A 21,724-nucleotide genomic window follows, 5' to 3' on the forward strand; every position below is an offset into this window, starting at 1 on the left:
TTATGCCTACTAGATTGCCCACGCTTTGCGGGTGGAAGCAAAAATTTAGCTATTCTAGTGCCATATGGTTCTAAATGATTAAAGAAACACAAGACATAAGTTAGTTGTAAGAGAACTTATCTCTTCCTGAATGGTGAGTTCATGATCTACAAATAACCTTGTATGCATGAGTAATCCAACAAGACTTTCTCAGCCTTTTGCGAGTATATAAATGTGGTCCAGCACATACACGAAAGCTTATCGCTGAGAAAATACTGATTAGCAAACCGTCATCACTCACTGTGCATTCTTTCTCTCTGTCACACTGACTGGTGTTCTGAGAACCTATCGAACGTTACGTGATGTTGCGAAATACACCCTAAGTTTCATTTTATGTCCCCCAGCAACATTATCACCAGAAGGGCAAATGGCAGACTTTGTAATCAGTCTTACCTAGAAGCAAACGTTAACAATCTCATTCCGACAGTTGGCGGAGGGAAAAAGAAGAAATCCCGAGGGGTCGGGCAGCGTGGTTCAATAGTTGCATTCGCCCCCTTCCCAACACACACACACACTGGTAACAAAAGTGTGAGCAGAAAATTATCATGTTACCATGACAGCGGGAAAAGCCAAGAGAACGCATGCGCTGGCGGCGGAATACGAGGAGCTGGTCTTCATTTCGTGGCATTGACCGGTGTTGCTCGGCTGCTCGTAGTTCTAGTTTCAAGGCTAATATTTACTCACGATACATTTTTACTAACATGATACATTTTTACTGAAAAACGTGAGTCCATATTTTCGGTGTGTTGTGAATGTTTCTTGTAGTTTGAAGAATGGTTCTGCTGCTTACGAATTCTGACAAAATTGCATACATTCAACGGAACTAGTGAAAACTGTTTGTCCCGTCACTGCAAAACACTTCCTCAAACAAAATCCAGCAATAAATTTAATAATCAGATATTAATTTTATATAACATACTAAAACATTAAATGAAATGAAGAAAAAAAAGAAGAAAATCCACGTAGTAATAAAACTGACTGCTAGGATATCAGTCGATCTGTGTCTCTGTGTGCGCGTGCCAGTCTGTCAATCTTTATTTCTCGTTCACACCATCACAGACACTGTTGCCACCACATACACAAGCAATCAACTGCTAGCACTGAGCTTTACTCGTCCGTTCACATGAATTGAAGGGACATGTCTAGTCCGCAGTACGCTCTGTATGCATTCTTGCCTCTTCATCCGTAACATCCGTACATTGCAACCTCTGTGATAGCCTGTCGCTTGTAATAAACATCAATTAACAACGAACTTCTTTTCATACCTCAGCGACCAGCCATTTTTTTTAAAAAGGTTGGGGTAGGATGGCGAATATACCGTGGTCAAAGAAGTCAGCAATGAAAAACGTGTGTCAGTAAGCTTTATAATTCTTTTAGTTCCTTCTTTATTTGTTTCTTGGTGTTTTATTTTCAGTATGAAACTATGGAAGGACTAACTGCGAAGGGGACACGTGCATAGTTCCTACCAATAACCTAACAAACTCCGACTATGCCAGCCCCGATTTATATTTATTGTAGGTACCTCTGTACAGTCCCCCACAGTTTATCGTGCTTTTTGTGTGAGCTGATAAACATTTTGTCAAAGTGTAAATTTGCCTTCTCTTGACAACTACAAACAAAGAGGATTAACATCGTTAACTGTGAGCTGTTCCAAGCCGAGAACCAACAGATTACAAACGACTTCTTGTCACCGCTGCATGGCAAGGGAAAGAATGCGATACAATCCTTATTGACAACAAAGCAAGTTGTCTTCGCTGTACGGGCAACATTTACACTTCACCATCAACATGCTTATTGTTCTGCTTCCCCTCCCTCCTAAATGAATGTTTCTTAGTTCGTGCTCAATCTTATAAAGCTGATTCTACTTCAGAATGCTGAACATGTCTTTGTTTTGTAGTGGTGGCTGTCGCAGGTATCTACAAAAAAATACGGATTTCATGGCTATAATACGCCCACAAAGTACACACTGACTAATAACGACCAGATCTCACAACAATAAGCAACGGAAATAAGAAATTCAAAAAGAAAATGGATAAACTTTCACAAATCAATAATAGCAAAGAAATTTTTAATCACTTACCGTCCATGATAATAATGCACCTGAACGAGATGAGAGGTGAGAGAAGAACGGGGCCAGTCTGAAGTCGACGCAATGCGGGTGAGACAGTGGGCTGAGCGGATTGTTTGTGGGACCTGATGCCAACTGGAACCAGCAGTAGTTCGCAATGTGTGATCGTATGAATGAACGTTTGACCAGAGCCACTGGGATGCAGGCGACGCCGAAGGAAGCCAGTTGGAAGCCAGTGGATGAGGGGGAAACCAGTGCAATGGCTCATGACCGGCTCTAGGGTGAGCAAAAGGCGGTGGGGGTGACAGCTCAGCCCGAGGTGACCATGCAGAAGAAATCGGTGTTTGTAACGAACTCTCGGAACTGGTAGATGTCCGGCTAGAGAAAGTGCGAGCTGAAGTCCTGCAAGACCACCCGAAAGGCTCAGGGTGATTAGAAAAAGTGTGCGTACAGCGAGGCTGCTGCGACTCGGGGTGGGCAGCGACAGGCAGGCGACAGGTGGACTGGTGAAAGAAGCATCTGGTCTCTTGGGAAGAATGGTTGTTATCGAATGGCTTGCGGTCCCTGAAAACATCATCAATAATCAATAGTCAATAATTAATCATCATCATCATGACAACATCCACCACCGCCACCAGCACGTAGTTATGGGCACATTTAAAAGAAATCTGTGAACTCAATAGAGAACTGGACAACAAATGCATAAATGTATGATTGCTGGTCACAGTACTGTGGACATTTTCAATGTATTGTTGATATAAAATATGTGGACTCTCTCTTTGATCTGTGAAAAAAAACTTATTTGGTATGGACATTAAAATAGATGCCACTTTCCTCTTAAAACTCATTAAAAATTTCAGTTTTTCTGTAAAATTTTGTACAATAATAGCACTGTTTATATATAATACGTATATAAGATTATGTTGATCGCTGAAAGGTGAGTGTTGCAGGGTCAGATGCACAGCTAGTCGCTAAATGGCTCGTTACACACAAGCAGCTTCTCTCAACACATCACCTCCGGTGAGATTCACAAACATTGGAGGGACAATGACAAGTCTTTAAATGTTTCAAGTCTGTCTCTGGGTTTCACGTGTAGGATTGCTGCGGCATCACTGGGATAAATGGAGAGCAAGCCATGCACTAGATCGACAAAAATACTAAACGATCCCTACATCTGCAGCTTTGTACTCATCCTCCTCTTAGCCCTCCAGCTTGGAAGCCTAAAAGTATGAAAGTCGTGAGCAGCAGCTGATCTCCCAAAAATTAAAAAATAAAATACATGCAAGGAAGAGGCACGCAGCGACTTTCCAAAATAAAAATTAAAAACGTCCGGAATCCTTTCACGTCCACGTGAAGGAAAAGTTATCATAACAGTTTGGACGTTTATTATATCATACTGTTTATTTTGAAAGTTATAATAATTTTGACGGTTATTGTTAGCAAAATGCTTATTAGAAAAGGTGTAAAAATTTTGACGTTAGTTAAATCATACTGTTTGTTATTAAAGTGATAACAGTTCTTTGTCATATTGTTATAACTTAAGTTATATCACTTTTGAGGTTTATTATATACTATTTATTATAAAAGGCTAGACCCCGATACCTCTATTCTCCTTTCTATTCCATGGATGGTTGGGTGAGTATACGAGCAAAATTAAAGCAAATATGGGAACTTCGATAAGATTAAGAGTAATTTCCATGATTCACATCCTCTTTCGCAAGAAATAATAATTTTCATATTCTTAATTTTGATTTGCTAATTCAATTTTGTACAGTTCCCTCCTAATTTGGAAAGGAAATATTGATTTTAATTGATAAATTATAGATTTCAGGCGGTTTTAATGTATTCAGTCTCTGTATATATTATGCAAATAATACGGAGGTTTAAACTGCAACTCACGTTTTAAACTTGCTATTGTAGACTTAAATCTCTTTTCTTTCTCTTTTTAATATTTTAAGAAAATCCCTATGCAGTTTATTTTATGTGGTGTATCTTTGTATAATTTTAAGACTTATAATATTGCTGCTTTCCACAACAGGTGTACTTGTCTAAAAGCATTGCAAAACCCGACAAGTTGGGAAAGAACGGTTTCAGAATAAGCCAACCAGATCACAGCACGTAGCCGGCGGATATCGAATTTTTCGCTCTAGTTTTCTATTTTCCTCCAAAGCACCCTAGCACGCCACGTCACCCTTTTAAAGGTCAAAGTATTGACATTATCAAAACGACTGAAATGCATCTCCGGCAAACTTTTTTCTTGATGAAACGACTTTAGCATGGGGAAAGTGAAGATGCAATTTTCATTACATTAGCTGCAAAAGGATATATTAATAGAGTATTTTAATTGAGCAACAGAAAAACTGCATTAATAAAACTGTTATTTTTAAACTTTTATGTGCTAATAAATATTTACTCAAAGACATACAATGTCTTTATTACGAAAATGTTTCTAACAGATACAGAACATTGTTTTATATATAGACACTAAGTAAAATAAGTCTCGCAGAAATGACTTATACATGGGAGGATACTTCTTCCAATAAAGAGCTTAAAACCCTAAAATAAGAGTTATGACCATACTATCCCATCTAGCCCTCATCACCGCTAAAAAGAAACTTCCTTTGAAAAAGAAAGCTTATGTGCTTTGATTTGCAGATCAGTTCCAGCCTAGGGATACAGCAAATCGTTGTGAGAAGCTTTGTCGCTTTTAAATGCTTTCTCCTATTCTCTCAAATTTCAAAGTTAACGAGATGAAGGCAAATAACTGATCTGAGCTGGTATAATGATCAAGAATTTCCTGAAAGTTATGTCAGCACTCGGTGTCAATATAATTTTCATTTTATCTCACCTGCCGCCGAGGTAGATAATACTAGTTGGGAAGCAATTTGACTAAATCTCTTCAATCGCAGGGCGGACGTCCGCAAGTGGCTCAAGACACAAGCTACTGATATCGAAATGGTCAACATGATTCCTATAGAAAAAAAATCTCTTACGGCTTTGCAAACATTAAAATCTCACCAGCGAAGAATTTAAAAATGCAGGCTTCTCTACGAAATTAAGGCAAGCACGATTTTCAAGCAATTATATACTCTGACCTGTTGTGCCGCTCTGTTTAAACTGCACAAATGTATATAGATAATGTGCTATTAATTCCCTGCTATTATCGCCAATCACTTGGTAAACAAACATTTGAATCTTAGTAATCATCCCATTTGTTGCAAAGCACTTCAAAGCGCTGGCATTGAAGTAAACAGCACGTTAGCAGGCGTCACCCATCATCAGGTCCAGTTGTTGACAACATCTGGCATAATGAAGGTAACGACAAATTCTTCATTTTGAAAGTATCTACCGAATGAGAAAGAAAACTCCGCATCTCCTAACTCTGACTAAATGCAGTATTAATTATCATTTAATGAGGCTAGGGATATTTTGAATAGAGGACTCTATATTTTTGAATTTCGAAAAGAATGTTCAACCGTTTCTGAGGTACACGATCTGTGAAACAGAAAAGTTTTTTCAATATATAAGTCAAGGGACTCGTTGCATAAACTTAAAGAAATCTGTAACACGTTTTTTCTATGTATATCTTATTTTCTTGTAGCTCTTTGTATACAATAAACATTTCAAGCATTTTAAATGTATACAATACACGCAAACACCCAACCACGTACACTCACAGTCACACACACAACCAATAATAAAGTAATAAAAATCATTAAGTCCTTTTGAACCAGAACCTATGACTAATAAATAAGCCGGCTAGAACTCTATTCTTTACATTATCATGTAACAAATGGTTTAAAACTAGAAAATTCATGTAGATGACGTGGTGAGAACATCCAATGAAACACTTAATGATAATAGACGAATAAGTTTAGGCAAACATTTTTTTAAAGAATAAATGATCCCTTCATTTAAAATTCTAAATAACACTCTCAAAAAAAAAAAAAAAGGAAAACATTATAAACTTGATTTTCTCAATTACCTGTAATCGCCGTTTTGGCCTGTTCATTCAAATGTAACTGATGTTATACACCTTCAGTCTATTTTTAGGTCCTTGTAAAGAATTCTTTTAAAATTTGATTTGACATTTTTATCATTTCTGTAAACTGTTTTAAAATGTACTCTTAACGATTTAAACTTTTCATGTATTTTGATATTTTCCCCTAAATAACTGCAATAGGAGTTAATCTTTAGTAATTATAATAATGGTATAGTTAATTGTTGATTATGATAATTGTTAGAACGTGTATTTAAAATAAACCGAGTTTAAATCAAGTTCCTCATTTACACGAGCGGCATGACGACTAGGAAAGTTCACAACGTAAACAGAGAGAGAGAAAAAAAAAAGCATAACATTAAGCTGTCACACCAACAGACACACCAACACGACAAAGGTGTATGTGCCGTGATGGCGGTCTCCTACTTACATGATTTAGAAGCATGCATGCGCAGACACAGTAAAAGCAGTTTTGCGATGCCGTGCAACAAGAGTTCAATTTGTCGCGCGAGTCCGCACGAGCACAAGGAGAGGAAATGCCGTTTTGCACGCGCGCCAGGTGAGTTTCCTTTTAAGGCAGACGGAGAAAATTACACCTCCTGTCCTACAGGCGCAGGCCACGTCTTTCGAAATAGCTGGTAAATGAGGAAACGCTATAACCGTCTCTCTGCGATATGTGCTCGTGTGTTAGAGGAACTGTAGACCCTCTAACCTCGTCTTCGTGCATCCATTAATCGTTCTTAATCTGCTTAATCGTTCAGTATCCCCCTAATCGATGCCTCTGTATTAAAGAAGATTTTATTGAACTTTCGGTGACTAGTTTTGTCTGTTAACTGGTACTGTTACTCCATCCACTGCTGCTGCTGAGGATAGTAATGACTGATGACGAGACAGGCTCCCTGCAACAAACCCCTAATTCTTATAAGCGCTAGCACTTTTTAAGACTTATCGTTTTCTGATAATTTTGTAATAAACCTGAATGCTAGCCAGTTAATTTAAATACCTATGGAGGTTTTTTCCCCCTTGCGACTTCGTCTACAAGCGCGTGCACACACACGAACAAAGAAGCACTTTCTATTTTTCCCATATAATTTTCTCTACATCTATGTGTGCCTGCGTTTTCTTAGTTGTTTTTATGTCTATCTGCATATACACCTACTTCAAAGAAATGAAGGAAGAAAACAAGAGTAAACAAAAAGGGTGGGGAAGAGTCCTACTAATGGTATAAATCGTTGTGTATGAGACATAAGACTTGAGGCCCGTAGACATCAGACCTAATATCTATTTTTGACAATACCTACTCCAAACACTGCCTCTTCGGTTTTACTAACAGAGGCAATAGTACGGGTTTTAACAACTGATACATAAAGATCAAGAAATGAGTACAATCTGACAATGTAATAAAAACTGGATAAATCCTGAAAACATTCGTAATGCACGGCAAAATATCACGATGACAATTGTATTTATTTAGAACGTATTCATTAGATAATGTATATCAAACCAACGAAAAATAAGCTAAAAATGCTATAGTAACCCGTTGCCAAATTTGCTTCTCTGTAATCGTACTGACGTCAGCACATCTATTATTTTCCCTATTTTTCTCCCATCATGAACTGTTGAAGGTAAATCAGCATATATATGAAAGGAATTGAATAAAGTCGACAACTTCATCTCTTCATCTGCATGTCTTCTAAAGTCGGTTTCCTCTTTTGACTTGCTATCTAAAACTAAATCAGTGGTTTGACTCGATTTTAGGCTGCTGTGAAAATTATGGACACTATTCTGTTTGCACAACATTTTAGAACGTTTTCTCGCTTGGGAAGAAATAAAGGGAGACTATGAGTCTCCCACTCCGCCTTCCCCCCTCACCATATGTACTCATTCAATATTGACAAGACTACAGCCGGACAGTGAGGTGGTATAATAGCAGCGCTGTTTAGAATCTGCTCTTCTGAGCCTGTTTTCATGGCCTGTTAAAGATCTTCCTTCCATTTTCTCATTGTAAGAAGTATGAGAGGAGACTTTTGTTAATTGAATTCACAGAAACGACCTACAAATTATTGAAACCCTGTCCATGAGATTTTTGAAGCTGTGAGTGACTTGCGTGAGAAGAAATGGGAAACCATTGTGCTTAACTTCATCCACTGGAGCTATAATGCTAAAATTAACATTAAAAACAAATAATGTGGCATACTAGAAGCCAGAAACTCGAGTCTTTATGAAAGAAATGGTCATTTTATTATTTATCAAAAATAAATATGATCGATGGAAAAGTATGCACATCTCATCATCCATCATGACCTACACTTGACAAAAGTATTACAGCATCCTTCACTCACATTGTTAATAAAACATTTTAAAAGTGTATGGTCTTAACCATGTCTAATTTTATATGGAGACTGTGTAATTCCATGGTCTTAAAAGCAGACTAATTTCACAAAGCCAATGACAGTTAATAATTTTTTAAAATATGTTGCAACAAAAGAAGGCGTAAAAAACAGTAAAAAATTAGTCTTAGAGAACAGAAATATTTTAGAGTTCATGTACAATTTAGATGTACAATGTTGTCAAATGTTTTGATGCTCCTTTATTATGGCAGCTGTCAGACCTCTGATCTTAAGAGGTTAAACTATGAATAGGGTCTGTATAAAACTTGTGTTGGGAGGGTGGGGGGAAGGTGGCATGAAACTGTGATGTGAATTTGTGGAGTGCGAAATTTAAAGGGTTCAATTAGCATAAGGCAGCCACCAAACTCTGATCTAACCTCATCCTTTTTGAGAAAGGCAATGGCTGAGATAAACGTGGCAGGAGGTCACTGTAACCACTGCTAATGTTTGTGGGATTTTGTTTCTGACTTATCAGCTATTACAGATGTGAAGACTGGAATTTATGGCCTATTCATGCAATGAACTCTGATCAAACGCTATATATATAATCTGTTTTAAATGCTTTCTCAAAAGCAAAACAAAAAAAATGCAATAAAACCCGTCCATTTAAAATGATTGTATGGAAAAAATGTACATGGGTAAGACCCACTTCTTATGTATAAAAACAATTCTTAAGATCCGAAAACCTACAAACGTCATGTCTAACATAATATATCTCCTCCTACAATGTCTGATTTCACATGTCAATATCAAATCAAAGTAAAATATGTACTTCTTGGACAAACTGGCAAGTAAATGTTAATCATGACAATTATTATTGTTGCACCTCTTCCACAAGAGCATCTATATGGAGTCTTTTGATCTGAATAACTTGCTCATCATCAAATAAACAAAATTAGCGCTCATTTAAATGTGAAATGTGAATTCTATAAATGTCAGATACACTTATTGAAAGTTTGGTACATTTCTCCAAATACACACTTCATTAAAAAATATATCTTATGACATGAGCATCTGTGAATTTCCATTTTATGTAAATTATTGTATACTCTGAACAGAGCATCCCAAACTTCAGTTCTCTGATTGCAGTCTCCTTCCTTTCACACACATCATCAGACAGCTCTTCTACCACCTTTAGCTCCATCTCTCTGTTCCCTATGGCCACTTTGACTACCCTCACCACCACCACCACCATCTGGCCTGCTACCATCATGATCATTAGACAATGGCTGAAAAGTCCAGCCTCCATCATTGCTGATATGCAAAACAAAGTCGTGAAATCTCCTAATGCTGTTACGATGACCTACACTCAGCAAGGTGATGTGAAGATCGGCACAAGTCTGGTAAAGGATTGTTTCCATGTCTTCACTTACCTGACTAGTGGCCTCATCGAGGACTGTTGAAATAGGTGCAAAATAGAATATCAATCATAATTTCAGTTACATGTGATATTTACACACATATCAACCTGATTTCCTAAAACACTCAGAAGGTAAAGATTAAAGATAAACAGACTGAAAAAGTCAATACTAACCTTTAAAAATGTGATTCTACTAATATACTTATTTCTTCTTTTTTTCTCATTTGTGATCTCTCTCTTTTCTATTCACCCCACCCCATACGCACACACACACAAATCAAAATTTTTAATTACAACCACAATGCAAAACACCGAAGATTCTTATATGTATAATTGTTATAAAGTTTTAACAAATCTTGTACTTTGTTTTTTACTTTAACTAAAATCTTTTTCTTTACTACCATGAACTTGGTACCACTAATAAAAAATGATTCTATTAAATGTTAAACTCTTTCAGATACTTTTTGTTTTTAGACTTCATCTTTAAGCCTTGCATTGTCAGATAAATTAGAATGCAGTTAGTAAACCTTATACGCTTTCTTTGATACTGTAAGTGACCTGCCTGAAGGAACAATGAACCCTAGGTCTAAAATCACATGCAAGAAATCATGTAAGCACCAGCTTGTTTAACTGGACCACTAGCAGACAATTTTTCCAGTTAACTACTAAAAAGAGGCAGGCATATACAAAGCTTCCAATTTATTCACATTTCAGATTAACTACTAAAACAAGGCAGGGTTTTATTTTGCAGAAAGTCCACTGTTCACAAGACCATTTGTGCACTAGCTGAAAATGTTGGAATTAATGACATATCAGCATTATCAAAATGACAACTGACTAATAAGTACATTTCAGGCTTTAATATTAAAAAAAAAACAAAAAAAACAAAAGTACTTGTTTTGCACTATCTTCTGATTCTTCATACTTAAGTGTGCATCAATCTTAAACTTGCAATTATAATTCCATAGGAGTCTTGCTAAGAAATAAAGGCATCAAATAAATATTGCATCATGTTTTAGCAAGACTTATTACACAAAAGTGAAATTTTAAAACTATCTCTTACTTGCAAAAGGTGGATGGTGGAAAAACAGTCTTACAAAAGACAATCTTTGCATCTCACCAGGTGATAATTCATCATGCCTGAAAAATTCCCATAAAAAATCTCTGGCTTTTATTTATTGTTACTTCATTTATACAATCAAAATCCAAGACATTTCTATTTTGTCTCTCTCTTAACTCTGTCATGAGAAATAAATAAACTTTGGAGTGTGCTACATAAAAATAGATTCCAAGGTCAGTTACTCACATGGATTAAGAGCATGGATAATATTGAAAGAGATTCATGCAGAAGTTCACTTGACAGATTATGTCTCACGTGTTTAAAACAAGAGGAAATTTGTAGTCCAGTGTTGTTTTCCTAGTTAATTAATGAATTTACACAGCAAATCACCCTAAAGGGTCTATGGTACTCTACCCAGGTATACTACAATATTTTTTTCCATTAGCACTCATGAATTTTGCTTATTTGGGTGCGTTAATTGTGACATATTTGTTGTTTATCTCCCACATCTCCTTCCGTTGGTTATAAATGCAAGCCCTCTTAAATTGTCATCACTGTCATTGTCACTCTCTCTCATTCAAACATGCACAAAGAGAAATAAGGAGCTGCTGCTGCTAAAATAAATTCTTAAACCATCTGAACCATTGTAAGTATAATAAGCATTCCCTCAACCACTGCCATGCAAGAAACCAGCTATGGCATTGGTTTCAAACTAATCAAGGCTCTTTAATGATGACTTATTTTCAAATTAATTTTGTCAAATATTTTAAATATTCACCTATCATGTAAAGATTTGCTAGTCATACTGTATGTTAAAAAATATTTATCTAGTCAAGGAGAACATTTTGTTCATTATAACAAATGCATCCCATTTTAGTTTTACCATAATGTGTTTTAAAAGCCTAAAATGTTTGCGCAGACTTTTAATTTAGTGCCTTTTTTCTTTAAGATTGTGTTAACTTCAGAACCATGTAAGCCATGTAAGCTTCCATCTCTGTACGGCATTCAGTTACTCTGGATTGTTCGTAAAGAAGTGAAGCTTGATAATTTCTTGGATCTTAACTAAAATGTTTTCAACAAATAATGGCAGGACCAAATTTAAATCAAATCCTACCAGTTCCAGTCCATATCCTTATCCAGTCCACCAATTCGTTCAACAAGAGGGTCAAGTCCCACAGCAGAGAGATACTGATATATTTTGTAGTCATCTGCCAAGACAAAATTATCAGATAAGAGAAAAGAATGATACAGAGCATACATTTTAACTATTGAAAAAGCTTGAAGGGCTATTGTTACAGGAAACAGTATTATTATTATTTGAAAATAACATTTATGAAAACCAAACAAACATTTCCCAACTTCATGTGGTTTTCCAACAAAAGTGTTGTGTTAATTCCTTAAAGAAAGATTTAAAGAACTCAACTCAAGAAAGGGACAATACAAAAGCAATTACAGTGATATGAAATTATGCTCTGACCACACTGTACAACATGAACAAAAATTCTAGCTTTTCACAATTTTTGACAACAAAATTTCTCTCCTTCAAACAGAGGGCAAAATAAACATCCCTACTCCAATGTTTGAAACTCCTTTTTCTTTTTATTCTGTTTTGGGGGGATTTCCTACACATCACATTGAGCTCATTTCCATGTGGACTCTACAAATTTATTTACTATTTAGTAACAGCAGTTGCGCAGCCCTATGCTCTCCGGGAGGGGGGGGGGTGAATAGGAACAAGAAGAAGGAAAAGTAATATGGCATATGCATAGACAAATCTTATTATTGTCTTTTCTTTCAGCAGTAAAATGCAATGCTGGAAACACCAAATGCAATAGCCAATCAAAACTGTTAGCCTTTTTTTTTAAGTTCTAAATCATGGTTACCTTTAAATGACTTCCAACACTTTTTGGTATTTATAATGATTAAGCACACAAGCAGGATAAAATGTTTTTTGTAAATTGCACAAAGTGATGATTATTAGACTACAATCGTACCTGGAATAACTTCAGTTTCTGATGAAGGAAAAACAATCTGAAACAAACAATTTAAACTCCCAGAAAATGTCAGACATAACAGACATTACATTTTTACCTACTTCATGAAACAATTATTATAAACTCAAACAAAGTAATTTACTCGTATCAGCAAATTTAAACTGAAATGAATTGTGATGCTTGGAACATGTACAGCTTTATCCTAAAAAAATAAGTGTCTCACACACTCAACCTTCTCTCTCTTTTTTATAAAAGCATCAATTATAAATCATTTGCATCAAAATAATTTAGGTAGTGGAATTTATTTTGTGCTGATAAATTTTTCATGCTTGTGAAGTGCTGATCATACCTGATCCCACAGAGAACCGTTAGTCAGGTAAGGTTTCTGAGGTAAATACATTATCTCCTGTGGTATTCGCCCAGCACCAAGATTTACTGAACCTAAACATTAAAAAATATATAGATTATTAAACAAACAATATCTTCAAACTAGTTTTTAAAAAAGATTTTTAATTTTAATTTTTTAAAATAGGGTTTATTAATTAAGTTTTGAATTAAAAAAACAAATAAAAGGTTTAACATTCTCTTGACACAGGACCACCACACAATGTGTGTGAAGGTACACAAGATTTGGCATCTAAGAGAAGTTGCTTTAACTGACTGGCTGGTAATATTCACAAGAGATGTTTTCCTTCATCAAATTTGTTGTAAAATTTGTACCATACTACAGATCTATATTTATAAACCTATTTTAGGCCATTTTCTAAATATGTGCCAGAAATAATAATTCAATGCTATCTTTATACGAGCCCATTACAATCTATTTCTCATCAAAAATCTATTTGTAGTATACATATTAAGTACTTCAGTCCTGGAGTTAGGTGGTATCTCCAATGTTTTATAGTTTAGAAATCTTTGTTGGAGGAAGCCATATAAAATTTTTCTACAATATGTAGTTTAGTGATTGGTGTCAAGAGCAAGTGAGGGAGTTCAATTGTTTAAGATGGAGAGGGAGGCATGCTTCCTGAGTATTTCAGACTTAATTTCATTACTGTGCCGATATGGATACTTGGCAAGAACTGGTTTGCAAATGTGAAGGATCGGACTGATCGTTCCATGCAGGACTTATCCATCACTGCTCAAGACAGGCCTGTGGAAAAATTTGTCAGCCCTTTTGTTTGTCCAGCTGCTACCCCTGATGAGCAGCAATAATGAATCAGCAAAACTACTCATCTGTTGGTACTAGTCAAGAGATGTATGTAAAGCAAGAAGCCCTTGGGCAAGACTATCCAGGTACCTATTTTTCGGTTCAGTTTTTAAGGGGAGTGGGGTTGGGGGGAAATCGGTGTTTTATGCTGAGGCCATATCACAGCCCTCTAAACAGATGTCATATACAGGGAAAGAGCAGTGTTCCCGAGATGAGAGTGGAACCCAGGACAGCCAACCCTCACTGTATTGGCGACAGGTGCTAACCGTTGTGCTATCGGACAGCCCTTCAGTTAAGAAAAGGAGAATGTGCAACTGTATCATGGCTGAAATACTGTGAACAGAAGTAACATCTTCAGCTCAACTTCAACAGGTTTAACGAAAAGATTGGAAGATGTTTACATGATCAGTATACCTCTCTTCTGGCATAAAGATAATTAATCTCTTGTTAATTTTATAACAAATAACCTGCCTGAAGAAAAGGAGTAATACAATACAGAAAAATGCAGTCTGATTGATACTGGGGATGAATACCATTACACATTTTTACATTAGTTTTTTCAAAACAGAAATATGTAAATCAGTTCACAATTCTACTGGAATAATTCAAACTCCTAAAAGTTGACATATTTATTTGATACCACAAAAAAATGTGTTTTAACAAATCTAATAAAGTCTATACAAATATTAATTGCATGCTTGACTTAGGAGAAGGTCAAGTTCAAAGCTTACTAAGGTCATAAGCCATGGTGATACAAATTACCTTGGTATGACCTCCAGAGACCACTGATTATGCGAATCAGTGATGTTTTCCCACAACCACTGTCACCTGTCACCAGTATGTTGCTGTTTGGCTTAAGCTGTAGTGTCAGACCTGTGAACAACAGTAACTCTGTATGTATGGTGATTCAAGTCTCAAAGAAACACTATCAAACTATTTCTTTGCTGGTCAGATTGTTAAATATTTAACTGCTTGTGGCATATCGCCAGTGACTTAACCATCTTAGGACAATGTAAACAAAAGGTTAACTGACCCCGGCAGCAAACAATGGATGATTTGGGTGGTCCGTATGTCACCCCTTCCATCTCAAAAGCATATCTTGTTGTCATTTCACGAACAGAGTTGCTGCCTTCTTGAAAGGACCTTTATCGAAAAAAACAAAAAACAAAACACTGGTGGTCATACTTCTTGATACCCTTAATTGCATACACATGCATATGCATGAAAGAAGAAGTTAAGAGAATAGGTGCACACATGCAAAATAGAGACAAAATATGGAATAGATTTCTTTTTAATCTCATTAGATGTTTATTACAAGTCTAAAGCTACTGAAGAATATAAAGATATCATAAATGCATATAAATAAGTAAAAATGTCAAAAAGGAACAATTAAATAATAAACACAGATCCCTAGTATGGTAACAGATTAATAAAATCATACAGCAAGCTGAATTCGACAGTTTAATTAAAAGGTCTTTGGTAGAGCTCTTTAAATAAACTTTCCAAAACAAGATACACCTGTTGGTTTAGATAAATACAAACACATAAATACAACAGCTCATTGCAAGTGGTTAAAAAAGAAAATTAGTTCAAGGTATTAGTAAATTATTACTATAAAGGAATTACAATGACTATACATGTACTGAAATTTTGTTATTACTGGTCAGTTTTAAGCAACATTCACCCACTCAGAGTAAGGTCTGCAGAGAGAATTCCTGTGTTCCTTCTGGTCTTCAGTCAGTGTTGCCAGCACTTCAAACAGCTGCCCAATTCTATTTACAAATCCTAGTGGTTTAATCTTTATTTTTGATCCTTTACATTTTTATGCAATTTTTGGTTACAATATTACATTATGTGTCAAAATTAATCCACCAATGAACAAACTTCAAGAATATTTCTTTATTTAAAGCAGGGGTCTCAAACTCATATTAGCCTGTGGGCCGCAGTGGAAAGTAACAGCCAGTCAGCGGGCCGCACCACGAAAAGAAAATGTTTTTTCATTAAATTTTACGAACACTACTGTCACTGCAGTTAAATGCTAAAATAAAGTTTTTATAATTATTAATTACATTTAGTGTAGTTTATTACATGCACAGGCAGTTTAGTTTATTAAAATAAGTTGACGTTGTCTCTGTCACTAATAACGGGGGTAATTTTCACTGCGGGAATTAATCACCAAGCACAACATACATATACACCGCGGACGTGGCCGAGGGCCGCACAAAAATGTTTCGCGGGCCGCATTCGGCCCGCGGGCCGCGTGTTTGAGACCCCTGATTTAAAGGTATGTGTCCTAAAAGTATAAGTCTTCTAACATTTGCATAATTCTAATATTTTCATGAATTTCTATCAAAGCATTATCAAATCATAAATAAACATAAATAAACAATCGTAATCATGAATACTAACTGCTTTTCATGATTTTTGGTCTAGGCCCTTTCAATTTTAAAATTATGATGGTTTCCTTGGAGAGCATACTAGATTTAAAGGTAAATTCAGTATATTCAAGATATATAAGCCGTCTGATAATTTTCTGCTTCCAATAAACATATTCTTACCGATGTGCAGTGCCAGCAACATCTGTGACAGAACTAGCCTGATCCATAAGCGTAGTGAAACAGTTGATGAGGTAAATGGAAACAAAAGCATTCTGAAAAGAAGAAAACATCCATAAAACAAACATAAAACTTGTGTTGAGATAAATAAATCACAGACCTTGACCTGTACTGGTTGACCCAGATTGATCATCTGTTGGGGTGGAAGGAAGTGGAGATGGAAGGATGTTGCAGCTGACAAGGTTTGCCACAAAGCCCTTTGGAGCAAAAAGCAGTTCTAGTATGATAAGGTCTGTCCACTTCTTTACGTTCACCAGCCAGATTTTCTGTACAAGACTTGCACTACGGAAACATTATAAGGCCTGGTGGAGATGTGGATATTAGTCTGCTGGAGATGGCGATGCTGCTTATGATGGCTTCTGCCACTTCTTTCCATACTATGAAGGCTACCTCATGTTTATACATGGCATCTTTCCAATCGTACCTAATCTTGTAGCACAATAACCCACAGATAATATAATTAGATAAAATAACAACTCTCATCTCCTACAGGTGATTGCACTGATAAGCTTTGCTTTACATGGTCTAAATGATTCAAGCACATAACTTGTCCCTCCCTGAAAAAAAACACATTGTGCAAGGCTCTCCTTTCTTTCAAAAATTTTTTTTCTTTTATTTACCAACAAAATTACTTGGATGATCATTATGGAAACAACAAACTTATTTAATAGTTTTTCCACACATTTTCAGAACTATCACCTTCACAGCACACAGTCTTGAATCAGGTCAAGGAATGTCATGTGATGCAGAGAGAGATTAGGAAAGTACATCTCACCTTACTGATAAGTGAAGACATGTCAGCTGGGGGCAGGTCATCATAATGGCCATAAAAGATTGGGAAAGCAATAGCTATGTAACTGAGAATGCTACCAAGGTAATCAGCAGAACTTATACAAACTGAAATTGAAAATTTTGAATATAAAGTGAACAAGGCATAAGATAAACAATCCTGAATTACAGATATATTAAATTTTTTTGCAACATAAAATTCTGTCAGAAAATGGTGCCTATTAACAGGATTCCAATTTATTGTGTTTATGATTTAAGATAACTGGAAAACTCAACCCAGCACCTGACAAACAACTTGATCTTAACCTTTATTCACAAACAACAATTAACTTTTACTCTTTTCTCTCAGCTCTTTCTCACACACATACATATGCACTCTCTCCTTCGTTTTACTTTATATACATGAATCTGTTCATGTCTGTGCATGTATATGCTTAAAACTTGAAAGAATACATTATATCCTTACATTTCAGAACAAACTCCCATCGTATGAGCTTTTTTTGGGTGGCAAGAAGATCATGCAGCTTTGTGTTTGTTTTGTCCTCTTCAATTGCAGCAGCATGATAAAATGCAGCTGATTCTGCATTTACCCGTAAATGCATATGCTTGAATCTAGTTTCAAAATAAATTTCCAGATTGTATTCCAGATTATGCTATTATTACGTGCATGCATGAACACATAAGTGTATATTAATAAATACACTATGAGTAGTTATAGATTTATTATTTTTGGAAATGTATACTAATTTAAATTTTACTTTTGTTTTTCTGCAACATCACTCATTCAAACAAATAATAAGGTAGTTTAATATTTCACTACAAATCAAATGAAGAACACTTTTATCTCATACTTGATATGGAGCATTACTTATTTGAAAAGTTTAATGACTTCTACTAGAAATACATGATTTTATTACAATGATATTAATAAAACTCTTTACCTGAAGTCACCTTCCATTTTCTCTTGCAGAAAAAAATACTGGACAACTGGGCTCATCAGAAGCTTATTTAAAGTAGTAAAAACAATGAAAAAGATGATGACACTTACAGGTCCCAGGTAACCAGTTCTGTAAAAGAATTGTATTAATACAGCAGTTTGTAAAGATGTGAAAAATATCTTATGTCATTCTCAAAAAGACACTATACAGCCCTCAAATAACAGACGCAAAGCAGCTATTTCTCACCATAAAACAAATTTTAAAAATATCTTCTAAAAAAATTTTTTTTTACAGAGAATTCTCCAACAGATCTAGGAACTTAGCATGTGACAGTGTATTAAACTCACCCATCTGAAAATAAATTTTCACACATTACCATTTAAGCATATTTAAGAAATGTTTCATTGCATTTGAACTTTTCACAACTTTTCCGAACTACTTACACTTGAGAGGCCTGATACATGTAGTAGCCAATTTTAAAGGGGGAAATTAATAGCGGCACAAACACCTTGCTGAAGGTTTGTGTGAGGATGTCTACATCTTGAGTAATTCGCTGATCGCTGAAACAAGTTAAATGCATTCATGAAATGTCTCTACTTTATTGTTTTAGACACATATTTTTTTTTTTTTTTTGTTTAAATTGGAAAAAATAATTTCTGCTTCTAACAAAGAATTCAGCTTTATGTATACAAAAAAAGCTGGTCTGATTAAAAAATAGAAACTTGTAAGAATAACAGCTATGCCTCCTTCTAGTCCACTGTAAACAATAATTTTCTTTTTTTTTTTTTAAAACTTACACAGTAAGGAAATACATTTTGTTCAATTTCTTATTTTTCTATTTTCTGCCTTTTTGCAATAAATGCAATAGGCTTTTCTAGTCACACTAAAACAATGTTAGCAAATTGTCCAAGTTTCACTCTGATGAGTAGATCATCAGTAATATAATTGTACTCAAGCTTTAACATGAAATTTCAGCTAATAGAAAATAAATTTTAAGAAATGAAACCTTAAATCTCACTCTTTTATAATGTTTTAAGAAGCAAACAAGATCTAACTTTAATGAAAGAAAATTCAAACCCAAGTCATTTTTATATTTGAATGTGGTTAAAGATTAAACATTACTAAGAATTTTTTTTTATATCCACAAAATAAAAATTACTAACGGATTATCAATTGTCTTGTCCACAGTATTTACATAGTAGTACATTAAGTTGGAAAAGTAGGATTTATGAAGTGCTCTGCATAATGCTTCCCGCCATGTTACATAGAGCAACGATGAAACATAGGCGATGGCACTGGTGAGCTGGAAATGAAAGTGCTTTTGAAATGACATTTGTTTTAATATATGCATATTGATTATCACAAATATACTGTACAATGAATTAGTAACTTTTAATGAATTTTAATGATTTAAATGATGCTATTTTAATGAATTAGTAGCTCTTGTTCTTGTTCTTTGGTTCCTTTTTGTGTTTTCTGTATTTGATGTTATTCTTTGTTTAGTACAGTTGTTTATTCTTTTATAGTTCATATGCTATTTATTTTCCTGTCCCTCGAACACTGTCCATGCTTCGCTAAGAGCATACTCCTTAGGAGTGTGAATATGCGCTTTACAAATTTTCCATTTATTATTATTATTAACTTCCAATGATGAAAAGTTAACAGCATTTGGGTTCAAATCACAACTGAGATGAGAAGTACACATTTCTGAAGCAGGCTTTTAAAACTCTAATTGTATTGAAATGTGATCAAAACTTATAATGTACAAACTGTGTGTCTTTTGTTCATGTATACGTATATAATACAGTAAATGTGAAAATATATCCTTATCCATGCGGCTATACATCAGATATTTTTTTCCAAAAGAAAGCTTCATTTGCTGTTTTCAAAAACCACAGTCAATAACAAATAAGAAATGGAGATTGCAAAGAGTAAATAAATTTTAAAAATTACCTAAATACTTACAAAAGCTTCTGACAAAATGATGAAAACAAAAAGGATTGTGCTTGAAGTGAAACCAGCACGGTCTTTTTCTCCAAGAATTTTGTAGTATTTGCTAGGTATTAGGCCAACGTTGTAGATTACAACTTGCTCTGCAAAAAGTCTTTAATATGATGATTTGATTCTTTGGGAAGAGTGCTATACATTTCTTTCATGTTTGCATTAGTAGAAATATATAGTTTTATATTATACAACAACAGTACATAATGATAAAAATATTTTAAGCATCAAACTACAGTTTCTATTCTTAAAAGATTTGAATTTAGAAAGGTAAACTTTATAAAAGTAAACGTGTTTATACCAAAAGAAAACTGAATTTAAATGTAGTAAGCACAGAATTGCCAAAAGATATTTAATCCTACTTTTCTGTCTCAAAGATCATATGGTCAGAATGAGCTATCCTGTTGAATATAATGATGCACATACCTGTACTGTAATAAAAATTAGAAGTCAAACAAATTATGTGTACATAAATTTCGTCTAAAAGACGTATAATAAAAAGAATTTGTCGTTTGGTGTGTACTCTGTACTGACTGACCTGGTTTGCATTTGTGTGTGGGCCGGCTACACGGTGGATGGGTGTATGCTTGTATATATGATGTCGGTAATTTTCTCTCACACCAAAACAAAATACTTCTGTAAACTTAGAAATAAATCTAATTAAATGAACTATGTCTACTGTATCTTACCTAGGAAAGATAAAAGTAAAAGAAAGACTGTCATCAACACCGATGTGCTGCCGAAAGTTGGGAACATACGACGACATAATTTATAAAATCGCTTGAAGAACACCAGGTCAAAGCGAAAACTGTAAAGCGAAGTAACAGATTATGTTACTAAGTCATGTAGGGCTCGTATTAAACATTAACAAGCAAACTTCAAAACATCAACTTTTTTGCCAAACTTCGAAAAACTACAAAAACCAGTCCGATGTCTGCTAAAGCGTCTACAACCACAATCCAAATTTTCTACTTTCAATTGTCTCTTTAATAAAAGGAAGAAAGAGATTTATTATACATTTCACTAATTCGAAGTCTATCACATTTATACAATAATGCAGATAAATTTGACTTACTCGGTGTGCACCATGTCTGCCCACGCCGTGGTCTGCTTCGCGTCGTCTGCTCGCTACGCAGTTTGTGTATCATGATAAAGAGAAATACTGGCTATAAAAAAAATTGAATACAAATATGCCATGTTGAAGACTTCGTAATGAAATGTTATAGAAACTGGTTAATGTAACAAAAAACTATAATGTTAGAA

The 21,724-nt window shown here is 35.0% G+C and overlaps 1 protein-coding gene across 1 annotated transcript; it reads right to left on the reverse strand.

The window, feature by feature from the left end:
• Positions 1–8,325: 8,325 nt before the first annotated feature.
• Positions 8,326–21,687, reverse strand: LOC112570121 (ATP-binding cassette sub-family D member 4-like). The gene is made up of 17 exons (XM_025248360.1): positions 21,537–21,687; positions 21,151–21,269; positions 20,426–20,553; positions 19,624–19,763; positions 18,904–19,020; positions 18,464–18,589; positions 17,989–18,134; positions 17,509–17,630; positions 16,677–16,768; positions 15,807–15,890; positions 15,152–15,261; positions 14,881–14,991; positions 13,261–13,352; positions 12,912–12,948; positions 12,032–12,125; positions 10,921–10,997; positions 8,326–9,893 (listed from the first exon to the last, which is right to left on the reverse strand). Exons 1-17 carry the CDS (start codon positions 21,548–21,550, stop codon positions 9,610–9,612), a joined length of 1,893 nt encoding a protein of 630 aa, XP_025104145.1. The 5' UTR covers positions 21,551–21,687; the 3' UTR covers positions 8,326–9,609.
• Positions 21,688–21,724: the final 37 nt, after the last annotated feature.

The sequence above is a fragment of the Pomacea canaliculata genome, linkage group LG8 (genome assembly GCF_003073045.1).
Source record: "Pomacea canaliculata isolate SZHN2017 linkage group LG8, ASM307304v1, whole genome shotgun sequence".
Classification (NCBI taxonomy): domain Eukaryota; kingdom Metazoa; phylum Mollusca; class Gastropoda; order Architaenioglossa; family Ampullariidae; genus Pomacea; species Pomacea canaliculata.

What these genes read in the sequence shown, in the direction of transcription:
- LOC112570121 (XM_025248360.1), bottom strand. An exon ending in ATGTATCAGGCCTCTCAAGT is followed by an intron (nt 18,590 to 18,903) that starts GTAAGTAGTTCG and finishes ATTCTTTTACAG; the next exon opens with AACTGGTTACCTGGGACCTG. An exon ending in TCTCTGGAGGTCATACCAAG is followed by an intron (nt 13,353 to 14,880) that starts GTAATTTGTATC and finishes TTTAATGTTTAG; the next exon opens with GTTCAGTAAATCTTGGTGCT.